Source organism: Mytilus galloprovincialis, chromosome 1 (genome assembly GCF_965363235.1).
Source record: "Mytilus galloprovincialis chromosome 1, xbMytGall1.hap1.1, whole genome shotgun sequence".
Classification (NCBI taxonomy): domain Eukaryota; kingdom Metazoa; phylum Mollusca; class Bivalvia; order Mytilida; family Mytilidae; genus Mytilus; species Mytilus galloprovincialis.
This window is the reverse complement of record NC_134838.1, coordinates 43,159,342-43,178,494: the sequence shown is the minus strand read 5'-3', so window position 1 is coordinate 43,178,494 and position 19,153 is coordinate 43,159,342. Positions and strand designations below refer to the sequence as shown.

The 19,153-nt window shown below is 32.8% G+C and overlaps 1 protein-coding gene across 2 annotated transcripts; it reads left to right on the top strand.

The window, feature by feature from the left end:
• The first annotated feature begins 236 nt into the window (after positions 1-236).
• Positions 237-18,693, top strand: LOC143075256 (coadhesin-like). Of its 2 annotated transcripts, XM_076250623.1 has the most exons (13): positions 237-656; positions 2,888-3,078; positions 9,667-9,999; positions 10,550-10,714; positions 11,174-11,341; positions 11,798-11,968; positions 12,829-12,999; positions 13,405-13,572; positions 14,218-14,388; positions 15,199-15,366; positions 16,059-16,238; positions 17,302-17,490; positions 18,428-18,693. In XM_076250623.1, exons 1-13 carry the CDS (start codon positions 583-585, stop codon positions 18,622-18,624), a joined length of 2,346 nt encoding a protein of 781 aa, XP_076106738.1. In that variant the 5' UTR covers positions 237-582; the 3' UTR covers positions 18,625-18,693. The 2 variants fall into 2 exon arrangements, with proteins under 2 accessions (XP_076106738.1, XP_076106743.1); XM_076250628.1 differs by lacking the exon at positions 14,218-14,388.
• Positions 18,694-19,153: the final 460 nt, after the last annotated feature.

Sequence of the window (19,153 nt, the reverse complement as noted above, 5' to 3'; positions counted from 1 at the left end):
ATCGGCCAAAAAAAGGGGGGTTCCAACACCCCCGGAACCCCCCCCCCCCCCTGGATCTGCCAATGCAGGCATTCACCTTTGTCCTGGTACTGAACTTTGTTTTACCTATTGGAAAACTTTGGGGAAAGTTAATTGATATTTAACGAACCTATAAATATTTCATACAAAATAAAATTTCCGATCAAAAATAATAAATTCCCTTAAGCAAGCAAAGTAAGACACCGGTACAATTTGGACCGAACACTATATATAAAATAAACATAATGTCTCTCCTAACAGTTTTAAATGTGTAATTAACTTCAAATAAAATGTTACTTTCATCCAATACCCCCGGAGACAAAACCCATCATGAATGAATAAGAGATGACACATTTAGATTCTAAGTTTAGATAAATCCACCATATGAAGCAAACTTTACTTCAACTATTAAAAACGCCACATGATTTGTCTATATTAGGAGTGAAACGGAAAATTTTATACACTTTTTGAGAAATGCACTTATCAAACTAACAAAAATGCATACGGATGGTCTATTAATCAGTGTTAGAAAAGTAATTAAATATGTATTGGCACCAATGAACGATGCTAATTTTTGGAAATAATTTGCTAATTGTGATTTTATTCTTCAAACCAAGTGATTGTACTTCCTTGCAGGAGTAAGTATAATAAATAAATTCCAGATGTATTCAACTTATTTTAAACTTTCTGTAAACCTTCTAATAATACTAGAAAAATGATGTCCATTTTGTCAGCCGCAATGGGGTATAAACGACAAATCAAAGAATTCAACTTTATATATAGCTAATATAGGAAAATGGTGTATATTAAAAATTACACCACTCCAGACCTTTTTGTTTTCAACATAATTAATATTGCCAATAATTAACAAGTTCCGGGTCGAATCCGATACCGATACCAATAGTATATTCACCTATTACCTATTCCCTTATCTGTACGTTCCGCATCTGACAGGCGCACCACCAAACGGTGTATTCATGATTTTGCTATATACACGGGTCATAATCACAAGGTTGACACTACTAAATTTAATCATTGTCAAATTTTAATCAGTGAGACTCTTAAAATAAGGCGTATATGTACAGTTTTCAATTTGTTAGCGGGCATGACGTAAAACAGTTAATCAAAGAATTCAACTTTATTTATAACTAATATAGGACAATGCTGTTGATTAAAAAATACTCCATTCCAGAACCTTTTGTTTTCCAAATAATTAATTCTAAAATAAGGCTTACGCATAGTTATATTAATTCAGTCACGGACCCGCGATATCACGGGTATGTTCTAGTATATCTGAAAATTACGCAATCATCCATGTTTTATTCAATACCCATTTACTAAAATATTTGTATAGATGTATAATTGTTGCTTATACTTACATTTGTAATACCAAGTGACAACTATTACATGCATATTCATGAGTCGACGAGAACAAACTAACAATTAATAAATACTATAGTAGATCGTTCTGCAATGTATCTCGACTTGCTAATTGTGATTGACATGTATTCTTTGTGATTGTCTGTCCTTGTATTGCAAGAATAAGCATACAACATATATTCCAGATTTTACTTGTGGTAGGCGTCATTTCTCTCTTTTCATAATTGTCAAAATGCTTTGTTAAATGGTCTATTTTGTAACTGGGCATTAAGCAAGCAGAAATAAATATATATTTGTATATAAATCTATCAGTAAACAGGTATTGAATACGGCATTGCGTATTGAGTCATTTACAGATATAAACTCTACAGAAAGGTAAAAAAAATATAAGTATGTACACACATGAAAAGAAAGAAATATACCAAAGGTGTAATTTAACCAAGAACAGAAAAGAGACAGATTTCTCGTTTGAATTGTTTTAAATTTGTCATGTCGAAGCCTTTCATAGCTACATTGTAACTATGCGGTGAGGGTTAGGCTCAGTATTAAAGATAGAACGATGACCTATTATAGTTGTTAACATCTACCTCATTGATTTCTGGTGGAAAGTGGTCGCATATTCTTGTGATATTGAAAAATGCAAGGACACAAATATATATTAAAAAATCCGATTTGCTATCCCTCTGTCATCCTCTTGTTGAAAATAGAATAGATGGACAAAGGGCAGAAAATTTTAATTGCGGTAATTGAAGATGATTTTCACCGCTGGTAGCTTTTCACAATATCTACATGTACATTGTACGTGTAAAATGGCTATCTTTTGCTCTATAACAAAACTGGTTTGAAGAATATTTGGGAAAACATAATAAAACATCTAGCATATCTCGCTTTATACGAACAGTGATCTCGAAGAAAGAAAATCGACAACAAACCTCATTAACTATATAATTCTGAAAAAAAGAAAGGTTTCGTTTGAAGAAATAAACCTTCAACAATTGGGAAAATAACAACACTAAGCAACAAAAGCGATGCTCATTTGCTTTTTATTTTGTGAAAACCATACAGTTACTATAAGGAATTTTATTTAACGAACTAAATTAAATGCATAATGTCTCTTGTTTGTTTTTAAATCTAAATGAAGCCTTATTTCATACAGTTTTAATGTTTAAGTCGGAGACATCGATGTGAGGAATAAATGTAACAATTTATTGTGATAGAACTTTATAAGATATTCAACGTCCAGGATAATACTAGAACGATCATTCCGTTTCCATTTTTTCTGAAATGGTTTATATTGGTTTAGTGAAGAATCATGATGATCAATTCTTCTAGGCTTATAGATAAGTGCGTCAGACGAGCATTTCGTCTTCGTAGATGCCTCTAGAGTTAAAATAATTGGATACCGTCATCAATAAATTACGAAATATATAAAAATATTGTGCCAACTTTGGAGGACACAAAAGTTTTACTTTTTTGTTCTTCAATATAGATCAGACAACTGTATGTGTTCCGAGTGGTCAGAGTGGACAGACTACACATCATGCTCTGCTCACTGTGGGAGTGGTATAAAATCAAGGAATCGGCTCAGAAAATGTGACGATGACAATATAGACACTACACAAGCCACCATTTGTATTAACAATTCTACACAATATCAAGTCTGTAACACTCAAGAATGTGGTAAGTCAAATTGTCCTTGCGTAACATGGGTAAATTGGGAAAAGCGGTGATTGTATGAGTTACTGCTACCTACATTGTTCTCTTACTGGTTTTAATAATAGTTTGGAGTGCTTAAATAAATTTGCACTCTTAAGATTGTTTTCATAAAGACTGAAATATAGTAAAGATATCACAATGCGCCAGAAAATAAGACGTTTGGTTTACCATGGTTCAGTTAAACAAACCTGTAAAAATTCCAAACAATTTGTTTGATGATACCAGATATGTTCCTAATATCGTAGCTACAATCCCCTCCCCATTTCCCAAATGTAACTTCAGAATAAGACTTATAACAGTGTTTGTAATAACATGAGTGAAACGACGGGTGTCACATTTGGAGCAGGATCTGCATACCCTTCCAAAACACTTGAGATCATACCTAGTTTTTGATTGGGTTCTTGATGCCCAGTCTTTAGTTTTCAATGTTGTGTTTAGTGTACTTGTGATTGTTTGTTGGTTTTTTTTATTCTTTCTTTTGCCATGGCTGTCAGTTTATTTTCGATCTATGAGTTTGATCCCTTGTATCTTTCGCCTCTCTTTTGTACGGTGTTTTCTATGCCCTTATGTGTAAATTAAATTGTTCAAATAAATGAGCCTAACTCACAGATTAAACTTCTAAATACTCAGTGCATATATACATATTTTTTTGACTACTTTGATAGCTTTTGTCGCTTCAAAATTATAGTTCTCTCACAAATCACGCACTTACTCTAGGGTATGATAAGTGACAAACTTCCCAAATGTATGAAGGAAAATGGTTTGAGTGTCTATATGTATTTTTGGACGATTGCCAATTGTGTGTCTTTCCAAAGGTATTCGAGTTTTCTGACCAAACATAATAAAAGCAAACAAAAAAGAATCAAACAAACACACATAGTAAACAAAGCATAAACATTACTGACGCTTGTCTAGGCCATATAAGTAAAAATAGAAAGAAAATGTCTTATGACTTGTTATAAGTATATCATGTAGTACAGTATAGTGTCGCCTTTAGTGTTTTTTCTTACAAGCCAAATGTTGCATCTTGTTTCATAATCTTTTTGTTCCTTACATCAACCATTGTATAAGACATCTGAAAAGGTAGATGAATGAAATTCTGCGGTAATTAAATATACATTACTTAACACGTTTGCCCCCGGTGCTGTACGAGGTGAGAGCATATAAAGATCATCATTGCAGATGTTGTAAGGCTGTGAGGCTTTCTGCTTTCATGATATCATCTCTATATTTGATAACTTCATTAGTAAGGTGTCAAATTAAGTCGCAGTAATTACTAGTGCTTAAGTTGCAATTGACTTCTTGAAGGGTATACTGCGCACTTCAAATGTAAAAATAACATACAAATGTCTGTTTAATCTTTCAACATAAACAACATTAAAAAAATGTATTTGACAACAATAAACACTAAATGTAAGCAATTATAGACAACCGTACGGGATTGAACAATGAGAAAATCCTATTCTGTATAGTCGTATAGAAAAAGCCCAGATATGGAAAATATGAAACAATTCAATTGATAACGCTAACTGTCTACGAAAAACCAATACAACAGACATAAACCAATGGCAATCACTGAACTACAGGCTAATAACGTAGGGCAGGCTCAAAAAGAATGTGGCAGGGTTACACATGTTTAATTAAATGCGTCAACCCTCACCTAGCCTTTGATAGTGGTGTAACATTACAACACAAGAACAAACTACAATGTATATGAGTTGAAAAGCGCACAGCTCACCAGATCGATACAAAGCACAAACGCATACCGGACATGATAGGGTATTGACATACACATCATAAAGGCACATTAGTTTTTAGAATGTAGCACATTTTAAACCATCGTACTCATATGGACTGCTAAAAATACATGCATGTACGATACAAAAAACTAAATTGTATCACTTTCAGATTGAGTTATAGATCATATTTCATATAGAAGCAGTCACCCCCCCCCCCTTCCTTGCAATTCAAACATTAAAGGACTAAATACAAGAAATCGTATTACTGTTTATGTAAACTGTATGAAATTGATATGTATCTATCATGAGAAACTTTGCAAATAAATATAACGTAAAAAAGCATCAAAACAGTAACAACAGATGTTCATATATGATATGTATCTTTTCAACCAGAAATGACGTCAATTGCAGCGACTAATTGATTTTTACTTAAAATCTTACAAAATAAAATCGCCTTGTAGATATCTTGATACTATCTGATATCTTTCTTTGATGGATTCCCCGGGCCTGTCATGATTTACACCTTTGCAGTTATTACAGGTCACTTCCTATTATAAAGATTTTGAATTGAATATATAATACAGAATGAATAATTATAGATTAAATTTTGTTTTCTAAATAAAGATTGTGCACTTTATACTTTTGTAAAAAAGGTACATTTTACTTTATCATTTTTATAACAGTCTGAAATTAATTTATAGAGCAATTTTTTTAATGTTATTAGCAAGTTGTTGAAAATACCACTTAATACAATGAATACAGTCTTTGTCAACAGATCTTTACTGTATGTTTTAATGCTACATGCTTTTGCAAAACTGTCATAGGACATATGTAGCTTGTAACTCTTCTAAGTTCCGTTTGTATGTGCGTGTCCGAAGCCATGCTTCCAGTGATTGTCGTTGGTTGATGTATGGTGTACTGGCTTTTTTCGTCTTATGTTATTAGCTTAATTCTGTTTTAGTTTATTTTACCCAGGGATTTTATGACTTACTGTACGAAGTGCATTTTGACAATTAATGAAGGCCGTACAATATACTCATGTATGTTCTTCAGTAGATAATTGTTTTGTTTGTCTTGTTGGCAATCCTACCAAACTAACTTAATATAAAATCTCGTTCTGAATTATGAGTAAACAAGTTGCTTTCTTTAAAAAAAAGAAAAGCAATACATGAACCTATGACTGCTGACTGCCGGGTCACTAAAAGATTGTTGCTGAATTTGTGTTTGCTTTTGAATTGAAATAATTGACTGTGAATAGAAGAAGCCAGATGAAAGTTTATATTTACAGCTTCTGTTTGAATGGTTATTTTAAAGCTCGACTATTCTATTTATTACTTAGGAATGTACATAATTTTTCCGATTATAACCCTTTGGCAAATCCTGATTTCTACTAACCGGATGACTTATGCAAATTGCACAATTTAACTATCGCAATTTAAATTTATGCACTAAGTTTGCTTTATAATCTGGAATTCTGGATGCATTTATTTTAACTATCATATCTTTATATTTTGTTTCCTACACGAATGCCTATATGTTCTCAACTCGTATTTGAAGCTGTCTTTACTCATGGTAGATGTTGTATGCGGTGAAACCTGTGGCATGCAATTGATTTGGAACTGTTATGAAGAGACTTATTTTGGTCTCATAAAACATCTCAAATTTTAAGGTTTCCTGATTTTACAGGGAAACTTAGTTTTGCTGAAGAATTTATTAATTCAGAAGTTTAGGAATACCTGTACACACTTTTAAAATAACCAATTTATATAAAAAGGTATGCAAATATAAAAAAGATACCAGAATTAAAATGGTGTACGCCAGACACGAGTTAAGTCTACAAAAAAAAACATCAGTGACGCTCGAATGAAAAAAAGTTAAAAGGTGGCCAAAACCATTACAAGTTAAGGAATCTATTCCTTGGGTAGACAATCTTTAGCTTTTCGAAAAGGTCAAAGTTTATAATAGAACAGTGACTCAAAAAAGAAACAAAAGAGAAAAGACTCGAGGTTAGAATACCTTTAGTAATGATCGTGCTTGAAAGTCATATGTAAAGCTCTTTCTGCCGTGTCCTGAATTTATAGATAACAAAAACGAAAATAAGCTTTCACGAGTGAGTTTTAAAATAGGATTGCATGCAAGTAGTATTTTAGCGCACGAAATAGTAAATAGAAAGCATCTCACTGATACTCAGGAAAAGAATACGCATTTGCGTCATCACATATCTTAAACTTATAGTTGAATTCCAATGTCAAAGGGCTACATTAAAGGTTTGACTCCGGATTTATTGTCATTTTATCCGGATTTTTTTAGAACGCAAAAATAGTGTGCTTTTGAAATGTGATCTATAATGTGAATGAATCAAGACGTGAAGGATAGTTGGTCAACACAGTGAATACAATTTTCAAAACAGTACCATAGTACAAATATGTAGATGCTATAAGGTTAAACTATTAAAACAAACAAACAAAAATTGAATTAAAATTTTATAATAAACTAACGTTCCTGTTAGTATTTTTTTTCAAATTCTTTTGAATATATATAATATCCATAAACAAGAACGTCAAGTATTTACGGATGGACATTTTATTTATCGAATGAATCTATTTTTAAATTCTAACATTCCACTTTGTGAATATATTAATACTATACAAATTATAAGCAAAGACTTCTAAAACCATACTAAAACAGTATAGAACAATCAGCATTAATATAATTGTAATTAAATTTTGCTGTGATTATTGTAAATCATTTTACGGTTGTTGTGAGGTGCCAGGATTTAAAATCATGCTTTATGCTTGGAAACACACAAGTATTTTTATTCACGACCGTTTAAAATTTAGATATTGAATAAATTTACCTTTATACTTTCCGTTTTATGGATATATTACAATACAAAAAAATAAACAATAATTACTCATAAAAGTTAAATACTAAAATGGTATGAAATAATTAACGTAGAAATATAATAATTGTTTTTTATAAACATTTTTTTTTTGTAGGATGCAAGAATTTATTTAGATTTAATTTTTATGTTTCCTTTACAAATGAGTATTTAAAAATACCAAAGCAGAGTATATTGTCATATACAATACTTATTTCTTAATTGCAACTCTGAAAATATTCTGATTTCAATCATTATTATTATTTTCTCCAGAAACATAAATACAGTATATATTTCGTATATATTTCTTTGATTCCGATTGAATTAAATACTTTTGATAAGAATATTATCTTTCTGTTTTCTGATCTAATATTAGTATTTTAACCAGAATGTTCTCTCCCGTAAGTCTATGATGAAATACACAGTATCCCGTGGTTAAATCTTCAAACATAATTAGTTTACATGTTATCGAGTCAACAGGCAATACCACGTTATAATTAACCTAGATACACACAGTGTACAGCGGTTGTTTTAAAACAAATATAATTGCGTCGTCAAGGGACATCAAGGGACCATATCAAAGACGTAGATAACAACCTGTTAAGACCTGTATAAATGACCGAAAAATTTCGAGACGTTCCGAGAATTTTATGTTGACTTCCGGCCGAGAGATATCGAGTGGCCCATAGACGCATCCAAAACTCGCCAATATATAAGCATGAACCCCTCAGGGGGTTCATGCAAAAATATGACTACGTTTAATTCATTAATACCTTTAAATTTTATGTTTTGACACATTGCAGTGGTGTAATACATCCAACGAAGTCATGCACAAATTACTATTTTCATTAGTGTAAACGTTTTGTAATATCAATTGTAACATAATACGGCATTTTTCCTTTGAAGTTTTTACTTGATAATCTGCTTAATAGTTTGGTTTTTGAATGGTTTAATATAAAGATTGATATAAAATGTTATTCCATTAAAAAGAATCCTGACGTACTTTGTCCTTGCAACTTCGTGTAGTCTAGATAGGCGGAGCATGAACTGTGGTTTAATCTGATATTTGTTATGTTAAACCATCATCGATTTAAACTCCGCCATGTTGTTACGTCTCCATGTGCATGATTGACAGTTTAGTAAATGCATGAGGACAAGGATTTTGTTTTTTTTTTACAAATAGGATTTCTTCTTTCTGTCACTGACTTAATAATTTAAACTTAATTTTTAGACACACCACTAACAACAAGGGGGGGGGGGGGGGGGGGAGGGTCTATTTAAACCTGAGCCGGAATGTTTTTATTTAATAAATGCAATACAATTTTGTTGCAATACAATTTTGGTTGGGAAAAACTGTTTTTATTAAAGATTTTTTTTATGACAAATCAGAGCCGGAATAATGTGTTCTAAAAATGCACAGGCCACCATAAAGTCAAATGGTATGTGCCTTAGAGGAACCTGAGTCGCTTAATTAAAAAAAAAACTTTTTGTCATATCTGATGTGCCGTATTCCCAACTGGATCGGTTTTCTCGTGCGCGCGCTAAGCAGCGGGCTAGAACGACACTCCCACTTGTTTTTATTGGATAAAAAATCACCAGGCCACTTTTGAATGATGTTACAAAACATCTACACCACGCCTTACTCATTAACATACTTAAAGGAACTCAATACTTCCTGTGGATTCGTCGTTTAAATATGTTAACTCGTAAATAGCGTATCAAGACTATTTCAAACAAACACGTTTAAAAAGAACTGAGTCAACAACGTAAAATCCTTACATACATTCGATAAATATTGTACTTCTATTTTTTGGTGACTTCTATCACTGCAATGTGATTTGATACATGTCGTCATGAAAACATTTCAATAAATAGTTAAGAATAATTGATATTGAATGTGCTGAAAAGTCGAAACAAATATATAATTAACAGGATGTGAGAAAATTTGTTCTTCTTGGAGTGGTTGGAGTGAAGGGAAATGTTCACTCATGTGTGGAGGAGGTACACTTACAGCAACCAGAACGAGGCAATGTCATGGGTCAATTGGTTGTATTGAAAGAGACCAAGCGAGTAAGCCATGTAATACACAACCATGTGTTGGATGCTCGTGTGATTTATGGTCACAATGGTCAGATTTTGGTCTATGTTCTTCAATGTGTGGTCATGGTGAACAGACACGTAATAGGACCAGAGAATGTGCGCCAAAACTTCAGTGTTTAGGAGCTTCAACAGAGTATGCATCATCTCATTGTAATCTTGGTGTTTGTAAGTATATACGTATCCGTATCCGTATTGTAAAACTGTCTGGAAAGAGCGTATCGAAAATTGTTTATTTGTAGAAATTAAATTGTGTCATTATCTTGCAAAAGAACATCAATTAACAGTAGTATGATTAAAACTGACGTGCAGTGTACGATAATGAGACAAAAAAGCAACCAAAACCCAAAACGATCAAAGGCATGACGTTTCATCTCAAATTAAGATGTGTTGTAATTTTATTGCAATTGAAAATGACTGAATTATTTGTCACTCCAGTAATTGCGACTTTACAGTGAGGTCATGTAACTAAGATTTAATTGAAGTGTACGGTATATGTAAATAAGACAGCACTGTCAATAAACATCACATAGGGCATAAAAACAGTAAAACTACCGTAACTAAGATTTAGTGCTATATAAGACGTGTACATGTATCTCTCGGTTTGCCCTTTAGTAGTAACTTTGAAATAAAACTATAAATGCGGAGTGGGTCCTATGTTTTTGTCATCTCTCACAAAGAACTTGAATACGTTTTGTGGATTTATATGTTTCTTTAGGTTGTAATGATGCGTGTACACCATGGTCGCCTTGGAGAGGATTGACTTGTTCCACCACATGCGACTACGGTACCGCAAAACTAAGACGAACGCGGATATGTGCTCTTCCGTCTTGTAATGACACAGAAGACAGCATAGGAGAATGCAAAACGCGTACATGTACAGGTATATACATATTAATTTAAAGTTAGTTTTGTTTTCCTGTTTAGGGTCAACTCAATGTACTGCAATATTAAAAAGAAAGACTATTTTGGAATTCATGAACTGTTGCGTCCATTCGTTATTGGAGTCTCGGAATTTTAGATAATGTACTAGTCCCAGTAGAGATTGTTTGACAATGGACAAAGCATGCTTGAATAAATATTACGATTTAAAGAAATACTGCATGCACATAATTGTACGAGTTTTTAGGTTTACCAAACCAAATCTACATATAATGCTCAAATTCAATACTAGACTATGTCCGACGACGTAAGCTTAATTTTTATAAGTAAAAAATGAATTAGTATAGTCGGGATGTTTTCTGCTTTTTGGGCGGTGTTTTGTCTCTTTGACACGTTCCCACTTTCCATTCTCTCCATTTTGTTGGAAGTATTATGTTTAAAATTTAGTCTGTTATGATAGAAACTTGTGATTCAACATGTACACAATGGGGAACATGGACATGGTTCCCTTGTACGCAGTCTTGTAATGGAGGAACCAGGATTAGACAAAGAATTAGAACGTGTACTTTTCCAGATTGTCTCGGGGAAGATATACATAGCGCAACATGCAATAATTTCAAATGTATTGGTGAGTGGAAAAATAAAATGACGATGAAAAACAAACGTATTTAGTTTATGTAAAAAATTAACATGCGTGTTTGGCAAGAACAAATTTGAAAATAAAATATGATAATTGCAGAAATAATAGCTCAACTATAATATGTTTTTAGTTTACTAAAAGTAAATGGTAACTTGTTTCGCTACTGTCAAGTTTTTTTCCTCCATACGAGTTTTCATATTTTTGTTGACCAAAAAAGTTATCAAAATGCAATGTTTTCAAATATTATGCTCGAATCTGATTAATGAATAAAGCCTCTCCTATTACCAATATAACATTCATTTATTTGATAAATAGAGATAGAGTAATGTAAAATTCTTTCAGACATTCTTTTGGGTTTTCTGGCCGCATTTGCTTCAAGCAATTACTACACATTTCTTATTTGACTTTTATAGTATCTAAATATAGTCATAACTTGTATTGTAGAATGCAACGATACTCTTGCGTGTTCTGTTTGGAGTAACTGGATAGACGGGGATTGTTCAGAGTCATGTGATGTGGGCAAACAAATCCGAACTAGAAATCGAACATGTATCATACCAGAATGCAAGGCGGAAGATGCATATGAGGAAATCTGCAAACGTAAAACATGTGAAGGTACTATGTTCGAACTGTTTTTGCTATTTGTATATGACACAAATCTACAATCATCAAGAAAAGATCACAGCATAAAATTGGCTATAAAGATCATCGTATAGCTTCTTCTACTGTAAACGGGAGAATGAATCCTGGGAGTGTGTCAAAGAGACAACAAACTGACCAAAGAGCAGAAAACAGCCGAAGGCCACTTACACATCAATAAAATTCCACACCCGCAGCCGTGCTTCAGCTGGCCCTTAAACAAAAATGTGTTCTAGTTCATTGATAAAGCACGTCATACTATACTCCGAAATATGTAAATGAACTAAAATTAAAAATCATACAAGACTAACAAAGGTCAGAGTTCCTGACATGGGACATGCAGAAACATGCGACGGGATGTATTTTTCTGACTTTTCAGTCTCGTTCGGTCTCGTTCAAATCTCGTTCTTGAATTATTTCCATAACGTGTGATACAAGTGGAAAATAATAATGAGTTTTAAAAATATTATAATCAAACATAACTCTGTGATTTACATGGTGCTGAGGACTGGTGCAATGATAACAATATGTTCATCAATAAAAATAAATACCAGCCCCATATTTCAATTAAACTGTCACTGTAAATACATGTTAACAATACAGTACAATCATTCAAAAGAAATGGCTTGCTGTTTGAATTATGTATTAAACTTTCAACCATTTTTTTCCTCTGCTTATGGAATAATTTTAGACTAGTAACAACTATAATAACTGTAAAATGTAGGAGAATAGGTTTGGAGATTTCAATATGATATGTGATTAGGGTAATTGAATGTGTTTTTGTGAGATTAAATTGAATAAATTGAATAAATTTATCAAATTTTATATATATATAGAAACATGTGACTCAACATGCAGTGCCTGGTCAGACTGGTATCAGGGTCGATGTAGCCAAACATGTGACGAGGGATCATTATTACAACATAGAAATAGGACATGCATCCATGATGATTGTCAAAACATAGAGAAAAAATCCTTGCCATGTTTAAACCAAAAACCTTGTCCAGGTATGTTTAAATAAAAGTGCAGCTGAAGGACACCTACGGGTGCGGGAATTCTCGCTACATTGAAGACCCATTGGTTGCCTTCGGCTGTTGTTTGCTCTATGGTCGGGTGGTTGTCGCTTTGACATATTCACCATTTCCTTTCTCAATTTTATTCTTATAGAAATGAGAATGTAAAATTCACATGTAAAAATGAGGATGTGGACTAGATATATATTATTTGTAGTATAGATAACATTAATACGAAGAAGGAAATTAACAACAAGATCTACATTTACAAAGTTCAATTAAACTAGCATAACCAGAAAGTGTTTCAAATGAACGATTGAAATAGCTTGAAAGCGACTGTCGTTCACACTTTAAAAAAATGGTACTGGTATCTTTACTTGAATACTTGATTTTTTTCAGCAACTTGCAACAAGTATTGTTCTCTGTGGACTGGATGGAAGAGTTTCGACTGTTCTGTCATGTGTGGCGGTGGAACATTAATCTGGACGAGAGTTAGACAATGTGATCATTCTGAATGTCAACCGACAGAAACAACAACATCTCTGTGTAATACACAAAACTGTGACGGTAAAATTTATATCTTGTAGTTCCTTAAATTATAAATTGAATTTCAATCACATTTTCGAAGTGTTTCATATTGCTCAATCTTCATTTTTTTGGTTTTTGTTTCAAACCCCTTTTACATTAATATATGTGTGTGTGTGTGTGGGGGGGGGGGGGGGCATTATATTGTTTTTACAGTGCTTCCTTCCGTCCTTTCGTCCGTTCCGTATCAGGCAAAATTTAAAAAAAAAATAGTTTACCACGAGGGTGTAGTCACATCAACTTGAAATCGAATTCATTTATTTATTTTATTGTGAAATTTTAAAAACCATATGACAAAAGTGACACCGATTTCATCATAGTATATTGAACCCGGAAATAAAGTGCAAGAGCGGCAGAATGTCTTGGCTCTTACCGAACAGCAAGCTATAAAGGGAACCAAAAATGACTAGTGTAAACCCATTCAAACGGGAAAACCAACGATCTAATCTATATATAGAAGAAACAACGATAAACGTAAAACACTTATGCACCACATCAACAAACGACAAATACTGAACATCAAAATCCTGACTTAGGACAGGTGCAAACAAAGGCAACGGGTTGAAACGTTTTAATAGGTAGCAACCTTCACGCTTGCATAGTTTTAACAGTTTTCATCATTTACAGAAAAATGTGATTTAATATGTTCGAAATGGTCTGCATGGTCATTGATGGGCGAATGTTCAGCTTCTTGTGGTGTGGGTACTCAGGCTAAATCAAGGAAGAGACTTTGTTCCCAGGATGATTGTGTTGTTGCTGATCAGCAATTGGACAGTTGTATGCTTAGTACCTGTCCAGGTTAGTAAACATTTAGACCAAAACTACATGTATTATACATATAACTTTTCTAATAATACGTTCATACTCTGGTTAGTTTTCGTAATCCATTTCAAATTGTATAAGTTTATAAGGGACAATAACAAATATTGATTTTAGGACACTGGCAAGTACACGTATATATATATAACGTCCAAACGAAGTAAAAATAAAGCGTAGACAGGATAAGTGCCTCTGCGTATCATCCATAGTGCAATTGATAAGATACATGCAGTGAAAACTAACCGAAACTGACCAGAGTTTTACTATACATGTAAGTTGTCCGGTGCGAGTTTTTTCCAGATGAATAATCGAACAGCTTCATGTACGTTCAGTTGGACTGGGCGGTTCAATATCTACACGTATAAGTACCATGATAAAAATTTGTATAGGGTCCTTACAGTACCTTGCCTATTGAAGTCCAAATTTCTGCCTTTCCAACACACTCTATATTATTTTTCAGTGTAACCCACATATACTCCTCCAATCCCGGTCGACTTACCTCTCAGAACCTATCTTTTGTATCTTTTGTATCAATTGGTAAATTGTTTCCGTCCCGAATTTGTATGATATATTTGCCACTGGAAGTTAATCAAGCATTACCCTGCTGATAATATGATATGAATCGGGACAATGCTGAGTACTCAAAGGTCAATAATATTATTATATTTAGTTTATTCCCTATTCTTTTAACTTGAATTTTCATAAATACATAAGTGTTAAATGTATTTGAAACTCTAGAGTTTTTGCTTCTTAAATAATTACCTATTTTATCATTCTTTGTCCATTTAGATCAGTGTACAGGTGAATGCTCAACATGGTCAGACTGGGGTGATGGAATCTGTTCAGTTACCTGTGGTAATGGTACCAAAGTCTCCACTAGAAATCGGACATGTAATCTGTCTATATGTACAACTGAAGAAACGAAATTTGAAAATTGCACAGAACTGCAATGCTCAGGTAAACAAGAATTTAAAATAAACACCTTTACATTCTAAGATCAAGATACTGTATTAAATATACTAACTATTAAAATAAATTCTACTTACATGTACTGCCATTTTAGAGGTAAAACCGACTCTGGCACGATTAAAAAACAAATGGTGAACGCGATAGTTGATCAAGCAGTATAATGATTAAAAACGGCAAATAAACAAGCATCCGTTAACTAAACTGTCTTCCCCATGACCGAAAAATAAAATAAAACAACAACACAAACAAATAAAGTGTTCCGGAAGTGAATTAAGTGGTGTGCCACTTGACATCCACTATCATAACGGTTATTCCTGTTAAACATGTTGGTGGTTATATTGGATGCTGATATATCATTAAACATTTGAATACATTACTATTTGTACTAGGTCCGTCAAAAATTCTAGAACTTATATTTTTTAAACATTCGTTCTGATAAATTCTAAAACTGGTATGTGACCGAATGCGACAGTTTTTCTCTACAAATGAACGAACCAATACATACCTTGAAAATTAAAGCTAAAGGAAAGCAACAAATTAAACTAAATTTAAGGCAACACGAAACCTGATACAAAATAAAGTTGAACTCTGGGATGTTAGTCAAATCATCCCGAGCAACGTTACTCTCATACATTTATAAACTACAAATTCAATGTGTAATCTCTGTTACTTATTTAAAGAACACATTGATTGTGATGTCACCTGTGATACCTGGAGTAATTGGCTGGAGAGTTTGTGTTCAACGTCTTGTGATTACGGAATTGTGATAAAAAATAGAACAAGAGCATGCAACGCCTACATGGACACGTGTCCTGGTGTTGAAATCATGTCGGAACGATGCCGGAACACAACATGTCCAGGTACTGTTTATTTAGTTAATCAAATTGGTACTTGATGTTGATGCATGTATTTTAGCTACAAGGCATAGTTTAATTAAATAATGTAAAAATTCTTTCACCAATTTGTGTTTACCGTAGTCTATATTGATGAACAATATGAATTTAAGTCTCTTCACTTGTTCAAATCTTCACTTTGGTCGAATGGTTCATGATTAAGTATGTTTTATACAGTCAATGATATAATTTTTTGTGGGTTTTTTTTTCTTTTAATATTCATGTATCGCTAAAGTAACTTTAATTAACAAAATATAACTTGCAAAAAAAAGTAATGTTACGTAAATAAAGGTCCTGGAATTCAAATAAAAAAAGGTGACACAATAACGAATGTCATCATATATATCGGCAATTTTTAATTTTAGTTGGAGTTTAAAAATTACTAATTAAAAGTTTAAGCAAACTCTTTTTCGTTGATGTACATGTATATGGTCCTTAAGTTAATTGATGCTTAGCATTTGGCAATTATCATTTTTACTATGGCCCGTCAATTCGACGAACAAATATATTCCGTCCAACTTTTCTCAGGTACAGCAACTTCTGAACCAAATAACTTGATATTTGGTAAGCAATTATATTTGTAACAGTGATAAAATATATCATGACATTGTGATTATTCTTTGGATCTGACCGACACTTTCTTATTTCAATTAGCGATACTTTAGATATTTTTCTTCAATATGTTGAAAGAACTTACAATCTTAGTCACACATTCCTACTACGGAACCGAATGACTTCATATTTGTTGAATGAATGAATGAATGAATGAATGATTTTATTCTCATAAACTAGTACATAGCTACAGAGATAATAACAGTTCATATATAATACATATCTTTGTTTCGCATGTGTGAAAATAAATAACATTATAATACTATTACAGTTCCTCTAACCAGGAGGACAGACTTTCAACAGCTAGGCAGACACTGTTTTTCTCTCTTTTTCAATACTTTAGATTACGGATGGGGTAAAACGATATGTTTGGTTACTTTTTTTAATTTGTCCAATTGAGTTATCTTTCTTTGTACAGAAACTTGTGATATAATTTGTACTTCATGGTCTGACTGGTACGATGAAGAATGCTCAGCTTCATGTGACATTGGCTCAACACATAGAGTTAGAACAAGACAATGTCCAGAGAGTGATTGCAAGATATCAAATGTTATTATGGTCCCGTGTCAGAAAATGTCATGCAGTGATATCATACAGGATGACCAAGGTAATTGACGATGAAAATATTAAAGGTTATATCGAGTTGAGCACAATAGTTTAATTTTTTCAACACTTTTCTTGAGAATAGAGAAAATTCAATAAAGCCAATTGTATACCCTTTGAATACAAAAAGGCAATCAGCAGATATATTGGAGAAGACGTTACTAAGTTGAAAAACTTAATATGAAAAATAAATATGTTTAAACTAAACTTAACTAGCAGATGTTCACAGTTTAATCTGTCATAAATCTAAAACGTATGTTTAATGCCCCATTTATGGCATTTTGTTTTCTGGTGTGTGCGTCCGGCCGTCTGTTTGTGTGTCCTTTCGTCCGTTTGTCCGTCTGTCCCGCTTCAGGTTAAAGTGTTTGGTCGATGTAGTTTTTGATGAAGTTGAAGTCCAATCAACTTGAAACTTAGTATACATGTTCCTTACGATATGATCTTTCTAATTTAAATGCCAAATTAGAGTTTTTACCCCATTTTCACGGTCCACTAAACATAGACATTGATATTGCGGATAGAGCATCTGTGTACTAGGGACACATTCTTGTTTTTTTTTTATATTTTTCATCTCAAATACTTGCTGTAAGGTTCTGCACATTGCATTCATTAGAAAAATACAAAGAGAAAGGTACAATATAATATGAAATAAGAAAGGACTAAAGAAAGGACTAGAGGTTTTGAGAATTCTGAGTCAATCAGATAATATTTTGAATGTCTTGTGTTTCCCAGAAAAAATAAAAGTACAGAATTAATTAAATCCGTACCTTGCAAATATACAGCTAGATTGAAAATAAAACATAACTTACCAATTTACAGAAAAAAACCAATGTCATTCCTTTATTTTGGAAGGGAAACTAGACAAAATAATGAGTACAATCGTCAACGGAATGTATTTCATATTTTAAAGACCAATACATGCTTTATATATGTACTTGTAGAACATCAACATGTAACCACAAGCTCTAATCCATGTCAACAAGGGACCGCTCTTTATATAGTACATCCATCAGACTGTACCAAGTTCATACAGTGTTCCAATGGACAGAACTTTGAAATGCAGTGTCCACAAACGACAGGATGGAATCCACTGTTAAATGCATGTGATCATAAACGTAATATACCCGGATGCACTTAATGTTTTTTACTTGTTACAATATTTATAAATATGTTTTTTGATAATAAAAATTGTCTATTATACTCAAAAGTGTAGGTTAATGTTTGAAGAAAACTAATTTGCTAAATTTGTTGTTTCATGATACTAGTAATAATTCATGACAATATTTGAAGGAAAAGGGGTTAATATCAAAGACACAAACATACACAAACTTGTATCATCCTGCGCATTCTCCAGATATACGTTAAAATAGAAACCAGCTGTAAAGAAACGAAAGAGACTTGTGTGGTGCAATATTTGGACGCGTATTTTCTGTTCATTTGAAATCTGACCAGAAACTTTATTGACCGGGATGGTAGCATGAATTGTGTTCTATTTCAAAATGGTATTGTTTAAGTATTTTTACTCTCTAACAGAAGTAATCAAATCTTAATTTATCAATTCACATTTAAATTAAGTTGTTTCCAATAAAATCTGTTCTCACGTCCATGTTTGGGTTTTTAAAATATAGTCATCGAAATCTTATCCGGAGATGCTTATTTGTTTTTGT